The sequence below is a fragment of the Thermobia domestica genome, chromosome 8, assembly GCF_964235325.1.
Source record: "Thermobia domestica chromosome 8, izTheDome1.hap1.1, whole genome shotgun sequence".
Classification (NCBI taxonomy): Eukaryota; Metazoa; Arthropoda; class Insecta; order Zygentoma; family Lepismatidae; genus Thermobia; species Thermobia domestica.
The window spans coordinates 65,916,967-65,933,515 of record NC_137461.1 but is presented as its reverse complement, the minus strand read 5'-3'; the positions used below and the strand labels follow the sequence as shown (position 1 = coordinate 65,933,515).

General features: G+C 35.3%; 1 protein-coding gene across 3 annotated transcripts in view; it reads right to left on the bottom strand.

Moving 5' to 3' along the window:
* Nucleotides 1-16,549, bottom strand: part of LOC145692970 (intraflagellar transport protein 81 homolog) — a 65,916-nt gene that overhangs the window by 36,720 nt on the left and 12,647 nt on the right. For all 3 annotated transcript variants that reach the window (XM_081768572.1, XM_081768571.1, XM_081768573.1), the window contains exons 4-6: nt 15,757-15,937; nt 8,503-8,658; nt 4,773-4,968 (exon numbers count right to left, since the gene is read on the bottom strand). In XM_081768572.1, coding sequence (XP_081624698.1) covers nt 4,773-4,968; nt 8,503-8,658; nt 15,757-15,937 — 533 coding nt within the window. The remainder of the gene's footprint in view (nt 1-4,772; nt 4,969-8,502; nt 8,659-15,756; nt 15,938-16,549) is intronic.

Below are 16,549 nucleotides of genomic sequence, written 5' to 3'. Positions count from 1 at the left end.
ATTTTCAAAAGCTCTATTACGATTCTGACTTTTTTTTTTTTTTTTTTTTTTTTTTTTTTTTTTTTTTTACACATTGCTGACATCACATATTTTACAATGAGGTGAGTATTACCTAAGTGTCTTTTTCGGTAGTCGACTTTTATAATCTACCTATCCCCTATTTGTTGATCGGACAGTGAACTACCTCACTTCGTAATTAGGAGACTGAGAGTTCCAGTTTCGTGTCCAGTCATCCTCAATGCATTGTTCCCAGGTCTTTCCTTAGTCTCGCCTCATGAATGTTGGAACAATGCAATGGCTTTAAAATACACAAGACCCAGGCCGATTTAAAAACAAAAATGTGTTTTTTAGGAAAAAGTCATTTACAAAATCTTGATTTGTGTTAATAAATAAATGAGGAGAGTGAAAATGTGAATATACGAGCGTAATAAAATGTTTCAAAAATTTGTTTCCCGTATTTTGAATATAAGAAATCTAAGAATATGGTAACTTGAGCTAAGGCGAACACTAAACCAAATATAGTTACCTTGTTCCGTTATTTTTCGTTCTAGGTGACATTGGTCCACTTAACATTTCGTAGATCTTTTTACGCCGAATAGGTTTGAAAAAGGCACGGTAAGTGTTGTGGACAAGTAGATACGATATTTAATGGAAATGTTCTAAAACCACGATGCTGGATGAACTCTTTTTCTTCTTCTAAGTTTTTTGATGTATGATGTATGTTTACTGTTGTTCAATGGTTTCCATTTTATATATCAAGGAATTTTGCCAATTATATTATATTTGCAAAATGACAGTAGGTAACAATTTTTAGATATACTTGTATATTGTAACGTAGTAATTTGTGAAAATAAAGAATACTTTTATGAGAAATAAAATGTTGTTTATTTTTAAACTTGCTTATAAGTAAATTCCAAGATTTGTCTCAATACCTCTACCTATATTAAGGAAGGGTGACCTAACATTTGATAAAAATGGTCCTAATTATAAAAACTCCTGTTGATTAAAACAATAAAGGGGCAATCCAAATGAAATCGACCAATTTCCAGGTCAAAGGTCTGACAAAATTTATTTATTTTTTATTTATTTATTTATTTATTTTTACCTAAGATTGTACCACATTCAGGGAGTTGTAAACGGGTATTAATTTATTTTTTAGCCGTGCAGCTTTGTTTGTAGCGACAGTTTTGCATAGGCACGTGTAGGTATTTTGCACTTTTCAGAATTAAACGCTGTAACGTTTTAGGTTTTAAAGATAATGAGTTCAAACAAAACCATATGAAAGATAATGGAATGGACAACATTCGGTGTTCTGTGGACATTGAGACGTACTTTAGAATGTCGGGAAAAAAGCTCTGAACATTGATGTTAGAAACCTAAAAATGACCGTTTTAGAATGTATATCTTGAAACGAAATAAATAAGACTCGCCTTCAATTTTTCGTCTACATAGAGACTAGATAATAGACAACGTCCCAAACAAGTTTCAGATTTGAGAACCATATACTCGATATTTTGGAAACTTTTAAACATTGCGAATTTTCGAAAATCGTGTGTTTTCACCATCAAATATCTCTGGAAGGACGCAAGTGAAAAATCCCAAATTTGCACAAAATAGACTATAGTTGTGCAATAACACGTGTATAAAATTGCATCACTGAGACTTGAGTAGTTTTTGAGTTATAAATTGTTGCAATGACGTGAAATTCGAAATTTTAAAGCTGAACAGATGTTCAGGTTTTGTGTTGATAGTATCTAAGGTATACAATTTATCTATGTTTCATCAGCAGAAGTCAGTCAAACAGCAAGAAATTCGAGATTTGCTACTTGTAAAAGAATTATCAATACCAGATCATATCATAGATTTGTACCTCTGACGCAAACACAAATTACATGTTATGAATTGTCACAACCAGATGAATTTACTGATTGCAGTGCTTCAGTACTTATAGAACATAGCATGTTGTCATTTGCACCTAATGATACCGTAGTTTGTATTTACGACGAGAAATGGCGGATTGGGAGAATTGAAGACATCAATTAGGACGATCTTTTCGTTCACATTTTCCATCCCCATGGCCCAAGAACCTCTTTTAAACTACCTACGAATGACAAAGTGTGGGTTCTACTATCACAATCACCAAGGTTCTCCGGAAACTCACACCCACAGAGGTCACAATTCCTACAGGTCGTACTTTCAATATCAGTGCCAAACCCTGTACACAAATTAGTCAACTGTTTACCTCACTGATGTCTTAACAGCAGCGCTATAGGCAGAAAAGAAATAACAGACGCGTTGTTTTAAGATATGATTCATAAATTGTGCATATTTTACAAATTTGCGCATGACTTTTACTATGGCGCTTCATGATATTAAGTCCCAGTAAAGAAAATACTTATAACTCAGAAACCACTCAAGCCTCAGTGATGCAATTTTACCCACTTGTTACTGCAAAACTATAGTGTATTTTGTGCAAATTTCAGATTTTTCACTTGCGTCCTTCCTGAGATATTTGATGATGAAAATAACGATTTTCGAAAATTCGTAATGTTTAAAATTTCCAAAAAATCAAATATATGGTTCTCAAATCTGAAACTTGTTTAGGACGTTGTCTATTATCTAGTCTCTATGTAAACGAAAAATTGAAGATGAGTCTCATTTATTTCGTTTCAAAATATACATTCCAAAACGGACATTTTTAGGTTTCCAACATCAATGTTCAGAGTTGTTTTCCCCTACGTTCTAAAATACATCTCAATGTCCACAGAATACCGAATGTTGTCCATTCCATTATCTTTCATATGGTTTTGGTTTGAACACATTGTCTTTAAAGCCTAAAAAGTTACAACGTTTAACGAAATCCTCTGAAAAGTTCAAAATACGCTCAGGCGCCTATACAAAATGGCTGCTACGACAAAACCTGCGCGGCTAAAAAATAAATGAATACCCGTTTTCAACTCCCAGAACATGGTACAAACTTAAGTAAAAAATTAATCAAAAACTAAATTTTGTCAGCAATCATCATTGGTCGATTTCATTTGGATTGATCCTAAAATAAAGATCTATGAATACCCAACAGCAAGCGGTGATCAATACACACACACTTTCTCTCCTACATCAATTAAGAATCGTAGCACATTTGCATGCATATGCACATTTGCAGTACGATAAAAAAATATACTTGGGAAGGATAACTTACAAATTTCTTATTTGCATGTTTTAGGATATTAACGCATCACTTTTTCTTTACCCCTGTTTAGTAAATTTCAAGTATTCATTTTTCAAAATTCCTATTTTAAGATGATTCAGGCCTACGTTTGTTACAGGGGAAGGGAATTAGTATTCTATCAGGAAAATATAACAATAACACAAATACATGATTAAATTTACAATGGAAGCCAAAGAAATAAGAAAATGACGACACATTTCAGTATTTAGAATACACTCTCTACGAATAACATGAAATTTGTAAATAAAATATTTTAGGGAAAACTACACTATATACACGTAACACGTCCACCCATTCGTACTTGCTTAATTACATTTTAAACACGGAATATAAGTCACTAAGAACTGGATGAAGAAATTAGTTAGGCATGGAAAACGGCTACAGCGAATTCGCTATGATAGAGTAGATGAAAGTAACACATATATCGCTACGCAACGAAAATTTGAATGGTACAAACACAGGAAAATGGATAAGCATTTCAGAATTTTCAATTATTGCCCAAAACTTGAAAATATATTAGTATTATTTCATCTTGGACCTTACTCCTCCCTCTAATATCCACTAAAATGATCAGGATTCTCCAAATATTTGACTTGGCAACACTGATCAAATAATAGTGACGTAAGCTTTCCTAACAAATAGAAGAACTGAAATAATTTGTTTTTAGATCGCCTTGTTTCAATACATTTTTTGTTTTATTATTCAAATGGTACGTCCTTCCATCATTACTAGCCACCATTTTACATATAGCCGTAACCCACACTCTTTCCTAAGAAACTCACTCCATTGATAGACAAAATAGTTCTTCGAAAATGTTACGTAGGTCATAAACTATAAAGGTGCACATTGATACAAAATGTATATCTCAATATTTACATTATGGTTATGAATATAAAGGAATTAAAGGAACTAAGTATACGTAAATGAAAGACTAAGAGCATAGCTTATCTATTTGTGTAGTAATTTAATTGTTATTTATGTGCGGCCATCTGCAAGCCCATTTCAGAAGTAGGTTGGAATTTAGAAGATTACACCATTCCTTGCACGGTTATCATCCTTAGTGTGTAATTTATGATCGTGAATTTACACAGTTAAGTTTCATACCACTACTAAAAGGAAACTACCACAATAAATTAAATCATTACACAAATACTTATGTTATTTTCTTAGTACCACCTTTATTAAAGGACGTGCACTGCACGAACTTACGAAGCATAGATACTAAGCTTTTGTGACTAAACAACGCTTTGTCATCGGAGTGTATCTGATTTAAGTTTAACGTCCTTCTCAGAGTGAGGGACAGTGAACCTACAGCTTAATGTGGGATCCGAACCACATGAGCTTCCGCTAGGAGAGTGTAAAATAGAAACACAACATTAGAGGCAAAAGTCTGACTACGTCAATGTCCGACTTGAATATTTGTCAACACCGAATGTTATTACATTGGTCATCACGAAAAGTAGAGCTCGGACTATGCTCACGTGCTAATCTTCGCCTGCATAGTACTACGATATTTTTAACATACATTGCAAAATCCACTTACCTTCGGGCGTTGCTCCCATTGCAGCTACTCTTAGTTCTTTTAACTGTTGCTGTAACCGCTGGAGACGTTGTTCAGTATGAGCAAGGGCTGCTCTTTGTTCTTGCTTTTGGTTAGCTAATTCCTTCTCCTTCTCACGTTCTAAGCGAAGGTTTCCTGCCACAGTTAGCATAGCTTCTTTATTGGCCAGACCATCCACCTAAAGGGAAAACAGTTGCTTCAATTATCACATTCTACTAGTGAAGGAGAGTGACGGAAGATGCATATAAGTAAGCTGAAATAACGGCGATTGAGAAATCGAGATATTCGTCAGATACAAAGCTCATACGCTTTAACTATGTGCAAGATGGAATTTGTGAGTCTAACCTTTAAAGATGAACTTTTTATTAATAACCCACGTCGCTTCGCTTAACATGGAATTTAAACAGCCAAAGGTGCCTTATAAATTATTTGCTCAGATTAAAAATTTTATTTCAAAATTCTAATACGTTATAAATTTGTTGCATACCTCCACTGGTAGCATTACACTATAAAACACATGCTTCTTTAAAGCATAGATTTTTTTTAAGCAGTAAATCTTACAAAAAATGTGAAATCTTTAGTTTAAGACCATATGTTTATTTCATGTAGTTAAAAACAGAAAAAATAAAGCAGAAGTTTTGTTTTTTTACCATATTATTCCTTTCAGACATTACTTCATCAAATGTTAATTTAGATTTACCATACATATCCTTTATCATATAACGCATAACCACTTGGGATCATACTCAAGTATGCTGCCCTGGACTCCAATTTGCTGTATGTTTTACTGACTAGCAACTACGACATTGTTTATTATGTCTCGAATGCGAATTCTAAATCTGAAGTGACGTACGAAGGTAAACAAAGAAAAATATTGTAATTGCTTAGGTATCGGGGCGCTGTTCGGGTGCCATTTATTTATAATTGCTTTCCGTAGGCTGTCCTCCGTTGCCCTGCCAATGAGTATTTTCCGGAGACCTGAACTTACCTGGGTAAGACGTTGAAGGACATCTCCAAAAATGGATTACTAAATCGTTTCCGAATTGCCCGCCGGTCTCAATAACGAGATGAGCATTAGGCACCGAGAGGATCGAATGTTGCGTCTCGGAAACCTCACGGACGATCGGACGGTCACTCAGACCACAACGCACACAAACGCATACATGCAACAAAAAAGCACTGGATTAAATGACATTATGCTTATTTATTAAAATACTATATAAAAATGACGGAGAAAGAAACAATCACAACACTCAACACTGAATATGTATAATTATTTTCACTAATAAAATCACACTTTGCTTTTTCACTACACTATAGCCCTTTATCACTTTTATATATTAGAATTGAAGATTATGATTATGATTCCACTATAGATGTGCTTTTCTCACACCACTAATGCACTTGGGCAATTAGCACTGGGGAAATGTCGCCGGGATAATCCCACAAAGTAATATGGTTGCTGCTCAAAAAAATCCTTAAGAGTCGACATCAGCCTTCAGCAAAAATATGTAGTCTCCAAAGTGGAATGGTTATGTTGAAGGGCGAATTTATAACTTATACGCACAAGGTATGAGAACCTGGGATTTCACTGATTGGAGCTAGCCATAACTAAGTCCTTGACTGGCTAATAACGTATACCCCTTAGCACAACATTATACTTGATGCCCGATGCAACGTCCGTGGTTGCTACCTCGAAACATGGAGTAACACTCCTCGAACTCAGAGGTTCGAGATACGAGCTACACTGATCGACTGATCAATGTTCTCAAAAGCACTCAGGTTAAATCACCTGTATGTACACGTAAATAGAATATAAAAAAGAATTGATGTTAATTTTAGTCCACTGGCCACGACGCACGAGACATTGCGATAACTTGGGCCTGGGAACGTTTAGATAACGAACTGGTAAAGCGATGTGGCTGGCGTCGCTCTGGTGTTCAAACATCTGGTCAGCTAGTATTTCCATAAATGATTATAAGATACACTTAATTCAGTTCCAAATAACTATAGAACATACTCTTTACATATTAATAAGTCAGGGAGAAACACTGAGAAGCTTCGTCGCTCACTAAAATGTTCTCACCACAAGGTAACGTTTTAGATATATATATATATGAATAAACGATGAAAGACTTCTTTGTCCAGTTGCGTGGGAAGAAAAACAGTCCCCATCGAAGAAAGAAATTATTTGCGTCGCAGAATCAAGTATAAATCGAAAAATAATTACTGTCTTTACGAAGTATACAGAGCGTCCACAAAAAATACTTCCATAACCTGGTGACGGTTATAATATTTACTAATGAAGTGTATGGAACATATTGAAAATTAATTATCTACATTGTAATATTAATTATCTACTAACCTGAATAATATTCTTTTCAATTGTATTGTTTTTTCTTCAATATTTCGAATGCGCTCTTCGGGCATTCTTTATCAATGCTTAAATCATTATTTCTGTAACCTCCACATTGTTCTTGCGTTTCAACCAGGGGCGCCCGAAGAAAATTTTCATTCAATACCTTACTACGCATTTGTTTACAAGCGTGCTTATTTCGGCTACGTATAACTAATGATTCTTTTTCCGAGCAGAATGGAGTGGAAAACTGAATCAGTTCTTCATTTGTCAATTGCCAACTTACTTCCGGAAGCTGCCTGGACATAAAACAGAAACACTGTGCACAGAGACGTGCCATGTTAATCACTTAGTGCAATCTGTAGCAGTCATAATTCCAAAGATTATAATCCAAGTGCAAAGCAGGCATAACGAAATACCGCATGGAAACCAGTATAGTAAAATGAATTTAACTAATATCATGTTTAAGCACATATAAAATTTTTACGCAAACAAGTCATTTCCTGCAGAATAAGTGGTTATTATAACAGGACAGTCTCATAGTGAAATAAGAGGAAAACTCGCCTTGTGTAGTTGTATACGAAGAAATAAGGAAGTAAAATATAATCTTAACGGAATAAAAGCTGATGGGTTGCTATTACAGAAAATATTATTTTAATGAACTGAAATAATTCATTACCAATTTTGTTTCTGACTGAGTGCAATGTATTATCTTTGTTTTTCACGTGCACTCTTTCAGGTAAGAAAAATTTTAAAAATCATAATTATATAATCTATATATTGTACTTTCATTGTCTAGAATCAAATATTCTGTTTCCCACGATCTTGACATCGGTACATGTGAACTGTAACAGTAAAGATTTGTTCGTGATAGTCAACGGAAAATCTCCTGTGAGAATAAGTGATAATCAACGGAAAATCTCCTGTGAGAGTAAAGTTATCGTGCATAGTACCAATCACACATCACCCTTAGTAGTGGTTGGTGAAAATATTTTCTTATTGTTTCTGTCGGAGCCTAATCAGGGTGGAATGGGGTTAACATTTACGATAAATAAAAACGTGGATTACTCTAATTTTACCTGTTATCTGATGAAGAAATTATATCTGTTACCTATCTATCCATCTATCTAACACAGAATAGAAACAATTTCTTCATATAAAAAGTAAAATTACACCAATCTACATTTTTAGTTACATAACCGTAACTCAATTCGTGTTCCATCTTACTTAGGCTTCGACGAAACCACAAACAATTGAGGTAAAAAAGATCCCAACTATTTGTTTGCCATTATTCTAAAAAGTTTAATTAAACTAACTGTTTATGAAATCAATACAACTTCATTCTTTGGTCGATACCTTTCTCTCCATTTGTTCGATTCTTTTGGTAACTATATCCTTCTCTCGTTCCATGGCTTCGATGTCAGCACGCAGTTCCGCTGTTGAGAATCCACTTTTCTTCATCGCTTCACAATCTTTATGAATATTTTTGAAATCATCAATCAAACGATCATACTGAAAATAAAAACGGTAAAAGATGAAATTTCTTAACTTATAATAATAATGTTTCTGGTTAAGTTTATTACTTAACAGATTGATTACGTATTAAACTAAATATTTTTGAGCAATATATATAAATATATGGGCGTCAATCCCACCGAGGACATGTCCTCCCCTCCCAATATTTATAAAACGGTTTTCAAACCCACCCACCCCCAATATTTCAAATATCTTAGGTCAACTATAATCTAAAAGAGACTCAACCAGTTTGCTACCTTTACAAAACAATCTTATAAAAGAAGCACAAAAGTGTGTTTCCAATTGTGAAAAAAGGTTCTATAAAGGTAAAGATGGAGTAAACTGTGTAAAGTAACAATCTTTGTATAAACAGCGGGCAGCGAAGCGACTTTAGCTGAAAAAGAAAGACCTATATATTGTTGAGCCTCATTCACATTAGTTGTAGGTTTGTAGACTAAAACCTATTTTCAAAACTTAATTGTTTCTGAATATTCACTTCACACTACCTTCTATCATTATTTTGTTTTTGACATACACTTGGTATCATGTAAGTTTAACTAAAATTGTAAAATAAGAATGAATTTTAGTGTTTGAAAAAAACTCTGTAAAGTGTGTTTTTTTAGTACCACGTTTTCTAAAAAACTAGGATATCAAAGGTAAAAATAAAACAATTTTTTTTAAAGTTTTTGTTTGCTTTTTAAGACAAAATGCTTTAAAATGCAATGTACCAAGACTATTTTTTCTCCCTCCTCCAAAGTTTATGTGCTGTTAATGCCGATATATATATATATATATGTATATATATATATGTATATATATATATATATATATATATATTAGTATTCTTTCTACTTTAAATAATCGCCATTGCACTCATAATATTCAGTATCATAAATATTCATCACATATATAGAACGTAAGTACCATAAAAAGGAAAACATGTGTCGTACGATATCTCGAACTTTGGATATTTACAACGAAAAATTAAAATTTATTTTTCTGCCTTTTTATATCGCCACAGATAATTCACCTAAATATCTAAAATATAAATGACTTGATATGATACTTAATTCATCAATAGTCCTGACTCAATTTTAAATTCGTCTGAAAAAAATATTCTTCTTTTTTTAAGTTTACCGTCCCACGATTATGCACCAAGACTAAAAGGGACGGTGATGATGAAATGGATTATAATGATAAAATGAAGAAAGTGAGGGAAACAGGAAAACTCCAAGAAAACCCACTCATACGGCGTTTGTCTACCACAAAATTTACTTGACGTGGGCTGTAATCGAATAACAGACACCATGCATCAGAGACGACCGCACTGCCACTGAACCATCGTGGCTCCAATGTTATGTCTTATGAGTGTGTTCAAAGAACCTCTAGCTTTAGCACATCACAGAGCTTTCTATTAGTTATTTATTTATTTATTTATTTAGCATCTATAATAAACTTGATTTTTATAACTTTACCAAGTCTTTGTTTGAACGATGACTTCTCTTTTCGATTCGTGAGGAAGATAGAAGTAAAGCCTTTGTTTAAGATGCTATTCGGAAATTCGCAGTAACGTTACGAGATTCTTATATTTTAAAAAATCTGTAATACTTATTGAATTTTGTACTGGTGGAAACGCAAAACGGATGTTTTAATTTCGTTTCGAATTACAGAACAAAATGTCTGAATGCATGGGTCAAGCACGACGTACTTCCGGCATCATTTGTTTCCGGTGGGTTCCAAAGAAATCTTTTATGTAGCAACTCACAACAGTAACGTTTGATATTAATTTATATAAACATTATAGTGTAACAGAAAATTTTAATTTTGTCTGAAATAAAAAAAAAAGAAAAAAAAAAAAAGAGAGAGAGAGAGAGAGAGAGAGAGAGAGAGAGAAATTCAAAGAACGAATTCCCAAAGGAAGCGTATTGCAGAAAAATGTATTGAATGTGAACTATACACCGACCTATATTTTCTTTACGTAGTATCATACTATTTGAAACCGTAAATACAACTTTTCCAACTCTGCATTTTCATTGTCACTGAATGTGATGAAATTACGTGACCAGAGTGTCCACAATTTGGCCAAAAAAATTCCCTGACTTTTTCCTGATTTTCCATCACCAAAATTTCAGAATTTCCTGACCACTGAATAATTTAAAATAAAGAAAAAAGAAAGAAACCTCAATCTCCATCTTCCCCATAGCTGGCCTTGTGCTCTCTCCACTTCTATTTTTTAATTTTTTTTTATTTATTTTATTTTATTATATTTTTTTTTTTACTTTTACAAATTTCCTGAATCCAAAAGAATGTAAATTTACAAACATATGTATTAGGCGGATATTACACTTATTATTTCATAAATTCAACAACTGAACAAAGGACCTAAATCAATTTTTCCCTGACTTTCCAGAATATGGACATCCTGGTGACTAACCCATTAAGACTTACAAGGCAAATGTTAAGATTTTGGTCTTAAACAAGCATAATATTACAAGAATTTATAATTTTATAATCTGCAAAAGAGGCAGAAATGTTTGTTTATAGAATTGTACAAAACAACTATTTATTATTATTAAAATACAATACTGTTTGTGAAAATTACAACACCAAGAAGACAATACATGTGACTGAAGTGAAATTCATACATAGAGAAGTACATGACAATATACAAATGATTAGATTACAGACCAAGACATGTTATCTGACCTTGAGAATTCAGTACAGTGTGAGGCCCTGACGTCCTGCAATAAAAAGCTCAACATGTTGTGGCATGGAATCAAGAAGGTCTTGGATACATTCCAGAAGAATCTCACACTCTACGCTATTTGTATGCGAGTTCACAAAGCATACACAGTGGTTTCTGAAGGACCGTGACGCTCAAGTCGTCGACCAACCACATCCCAGACATGTCTGATGGGCGACATGACAGATAAATGTCCAGGTCAGGGAACCAGTGGTACCAGTCATTCTTTGATCGAGGCTTGCACATTCCTCGCCAAATATGACCGGGCATTGTCCTGCTTGAATATGGTATGTGGAATTACCTGAAGGTGAGGCAATACCTTGGGTTCCCTTAAGTAGCGATTATTATTCAGATTGCCCACAATACACAGCAGGTAAGATCGCATGTTGTAGTCAATGATGCTCCAAACCATTACCCTTGGTGTTTGTCAGCTATACCGTTCAACAATGCAGCCTGGCAGATTGCTCTCACCACGGTAGAGTAACACATATGCAACCATCACTAGGATAAGATGAAGCGGGACTTGTCCTAAACTTTGCCACTCAGCACGCCAGCGACGTACCATTAAAGTCTGAAGCGTTTGTGGTTGCTGTCAATCGCACTCAAGTCCACGTCCGTTAGAGTGCTCCAGTGTTGAGTCAATACTGTGGACAAAGCTGTGTGGTCTGTTACGGGTTTGCGAATAAGATGGTGGTCCTCTCGTGGTGTGGTCGTATTGCGTGACCCAGTACCATTCGTCGCTGCGCACGACCCTCATCTATCCACTGTTTTCACACACGTATCCACTGTCGTAACAGCACGTCTAGTGTGAAACGAAATGTCACGGTATCATATACCTGTTACCGGAAGATTGATTATTCTTTCCTTTGAACTCACTCACGTGCTGATATTGTGTCCTTTGACGTCGATGAGGCATGCTTGTAATCACTTCCATATTTCTACTCCATTTGACGGCTCTTCACTGATTAAGAGTGATGTAACATTGCCACAAGCGAGGGCGCAACACTAACACAAGACAGGGAGATGCTGAGACAACGTGTCCAGCATCTCTCGCCGATCTTAAATACTTATTCCTGGTACACTGCTCTATTTATCCTTCAAGTTTGGTGTCATTTGCGGCATTCTTTCTAAATGTGCAATTTTTACTAACATTAGTGTGTTAACACACGGGGAGTAAAAAAGTGACTGACTGGACCGAGATTTGAACCCTGGACCTCCGGCATACCGTGTCGATGTGTTAACCACTACGCGTACGTCCCGGGTTCAATTCACGGTCCAGTAAGTCACTTTTTCACATCTATAGGTGATCTGGTGTGTTAAAAAATCGGTTGTTTCCTCTTTCATTGATATATATGTTAGTGTATTAGTTTAAAATTAAATTAACCACGGAAAATATAAACCCTTAACTGTGATCTTCAATTAGTCTACAACTGCTTACACGCCTTCTCCCTTTTAAGTTAATTACGATTATTTTCACTAGACATCTACCTTACGTAACTGAGGCACACACTAGATAGTACGGTTGCCAGTTGTAACGTTTTTTCCGTAAGTTTTACTGGCACGTTTCACGTTATACGTTTTTATTTTCCCCATAAAACGATTTTTCCGCTTTCTTTTAATAAATAAAAGCAATGATTCCCCTGGAGACTATCAAAATGTTGTTTACAAGTTAATGCAAAGAGGAACTGATTTCTCATACACTGTTCACAACGCTACACAACGAGGGGCCGCGGTGGCTCAGTGGTAGAGCACCCGGGACTTCATGCACCACAGGTGAACGCTCTATAACTGAGTCACCGCGGCCCCTAGCAGAACTTCAAGTTGTTGTGAATTTCGATATGTCTTGCAAGGATATCTTGAACGTTAAAATGGATGTGGGACTATTAACAGTTGCAACCTTCATTAAAATACCAGTAAAAGGTATCAAAGTCTTTTTCCTTTTTCTCCCCCCCGCCCCAATATACTTGGTTGCTTAGATTTGAGTTCAGTACTGTGACTTTGAGCACTGTGACTATATGAGACGAGGACCTACAGGTTAACGTGGGATTTTAACTACATGAGCTCCCAGCGGAAACCGTAATACATTTATCTTTTAAATGTTGCAATTAGTTTTAACGAAAATGCCCCACCTTTCAATTAACATTATTCTACGTTACTATGTGAAACCACATACGTGTTTGTTATATGTAGAATCTGAATATCACATTCAACCTTTTTTCATTAAAAATTGTAAAATCTTCTTTTTTACTTTCGAGCGACGATAAAAGAGAGGAAAGTACGTTGATCGTAAAAAAATCGAATTCGAAATTTCAACAGATTTATATCTTTCATAGCTCCTATATACCGAAAAAACTGATTTTCTGATGTCTGTTCGTCCTGATGTACACTCATGTCCAAAATTATTGTCGCATGTCTATAAATATATTGTTGTAGGAATATAATTTGATAACGAATTTGCCCGGTATTTCTTATAATGTTAGTATGTGTATAATCGGCAAAGACATGTATGTGGCAAATTTCATGTCAAAAGAGTAGCAAATAAGAACAATAAAATGAAAATAAAAATCTTGTCCATTTAGCAATATTTTCTTTTACTCATTCTAATTTTTGTATTTATAATTCTTTTGCTATGAAATTTACCACAAATATATATTTCCCGATTATATACATAGTATCAGTATTAAAAGTACACTGCAAAATCATTATCAAATTATATTCTTACAAAAAGACAGTTATAGATATGTGACAATCATTTTGGATATGAGTGTACACTCGCCTAGAGGTCAAAACGTTCAACGAATCGGAACCAAATTTCAAATTTAAGGTTTTTATACGACTCTCCAGAGGGGTTTCTACAATATTCTTTATACCCACGAAATTAAGGGTAGTTTACTGAAGGGTGGAAAAAAAAAAAAAGTTATTTTCTTAACAAGGGATCTAACGATTTTGCTAATTTTTTACAAATTAATACTTCATTAACGACCCCATATAATTTTATAAGTCGTTTCTATGAGAAAAATTCTAAAACGGATTTTTGTACAGAAACAGTACATCATTAACATATCTATAGTATTACAAAAAACTTAGTTCTTGACCTTTAAGAATCTTACTTTCAAAAGAAGCTCTTCACTTATCACTAAATGGCTTTTTAATTTTCTCAATAGCTACAATGAGATCTAAAAGGGGGACTCGGTTATTCGATGCGGAAAATTTTAATTCCTTTTGTAATACAATATTCAATTATGGTAGATCAAATAAAATAATGCCATAATCATGAAATACGAGGGTTGGAAAGAAAAAAGTGGCAACATATAAATCTTTGCGAACTATTTATTGTACCATCATGAGACTTCTACAGGCCTTCAACGTAATCCCCTGTAGCATGTTACACCCGTTGCCAGATGTGGGGAAGTCGCAGGATACCAGCAGCGGTGCCCTCTTTGTTGATGTCTGCAAGAAAGCGCCCTATATCTCGAAGTATGGCATCTCTGGTGCGGAAACGCATCCCTTGAAGTGGTTCTTTCATCTTAGGGAACAGATGAAAGTCACATGGACTCATGTCCGGTGAATGGGGTGGGTGCTCTAGAACCTCCCATCCCCATCGTGAAAAACAGGTTCTTCAAAACAACTGCGTTGTGACAACGGGCGTTGTCACGCATAAAAATGGGTAGATCTCTTATGAAGTTGGGTCGCTTCCTGCGTAGTGCAGGACGATGTTCTAGAAACCTGGTCTAGTTCGGGGGAACTGCATGCCGTAATATGATACCACGTACATCGTATGCCACTATCAGCATCACTTTCACATTCCCCGGTTCCTGACGCAGCTTCTTGGGTCGGGGAGATGATGGGTGGTGCCATTCATTTGGTTGGCGCTTAAGTTCTGCCTCATAAGAACGTGCCCATGTTTTTTCAAGTGCAATGGTCCTGCCAGAAACACACGACCTTCCCGTCTACGTGCCAAATGATCACCGATAATAATGCATCATTATCGCATACCTCACGTAGTCCAGAGTGACATTTCCTGGCGTTTTTCACAGACCATTTCGATCTTTATCCATCCACATTGTTCTAACTTGGAAAACATCCTCTTTAAAGCGCTGTGATTTGACAGCCTACATTCAACACACTCCACTATTATCACTGCAGCATCAACACTCGCACCGCCAGCCGCGTTCTATAGCTAAACTCATCCTCTACATGTGTTGCCAACAGCAGCTCGAACAAAACTCCCTGCGTGGGGATAAAACAGTTTTGCCACTTATCTATTTCCAGCCCTCATACTTGAATGCGTATTAACGAATCTCTACGAAAACTTCTTAAGTATCATGTAAAATGTATAGTAAAAATATTACCTGTTCATACAACTCAGATACATCGACATCACCTAATATTTCAGGTGGCACTTCTACTTTTACTAGGTATTTGGCAAGGTATGCCCTTTTCTTTAATTCTGGCAGCCGTTGAAGGAGCCATTCTAGAATTGGATGGATGATTTGTTTATCACCTTGTACAAGACCCTGACGAAACACAGACCTACAAGAAAAGGGAACAACAGACAGTCAGAAAACTGTGAAACTCTTTATATATAAGAAAATCTATTAATCGTAAACAGGATAACTAGTTCCACTGAAAACGAAGAACTCATTACCAATATCAAACAAATATTAACGTAAATACATCCAATCCAAAATAATTCTACAGTATTATTATAGTGTAGGAGTTATGGAGTATTATAGGAGTTCCAGCCTGCAAGAAATAACAAATGACTGCGAACATGACTCCCGAGCAAGTCGAAATATTAATATAAACCAAAATGGAAAGCACCAAGGGTGCAAAGGTAAGCTTTATTATTTTATTAATTTAAGATGCACTCCAAAGCATCTAACAGTAAATATAAAACGTCCAATATTCATAAGTCACTAACGGGTGGGGATAAGAAAGATGAGAGGAGATAAAAAAAGAAAGAAAAAAAAAAGAAAAAAGTGAGATAGAGAAATTTCAGAAAGCGTATTGAATGGAGTCTAAGTTTGTACCATAGGGAGGGTCCCTTATTATGGGCTGAGTGAGCTACTTCGTGGCTAAACGGTTAGCGTACGCGCCTTTGGCGTGGGAGACACGGAGCATCTAAAAAGTTTGAAATGGCTC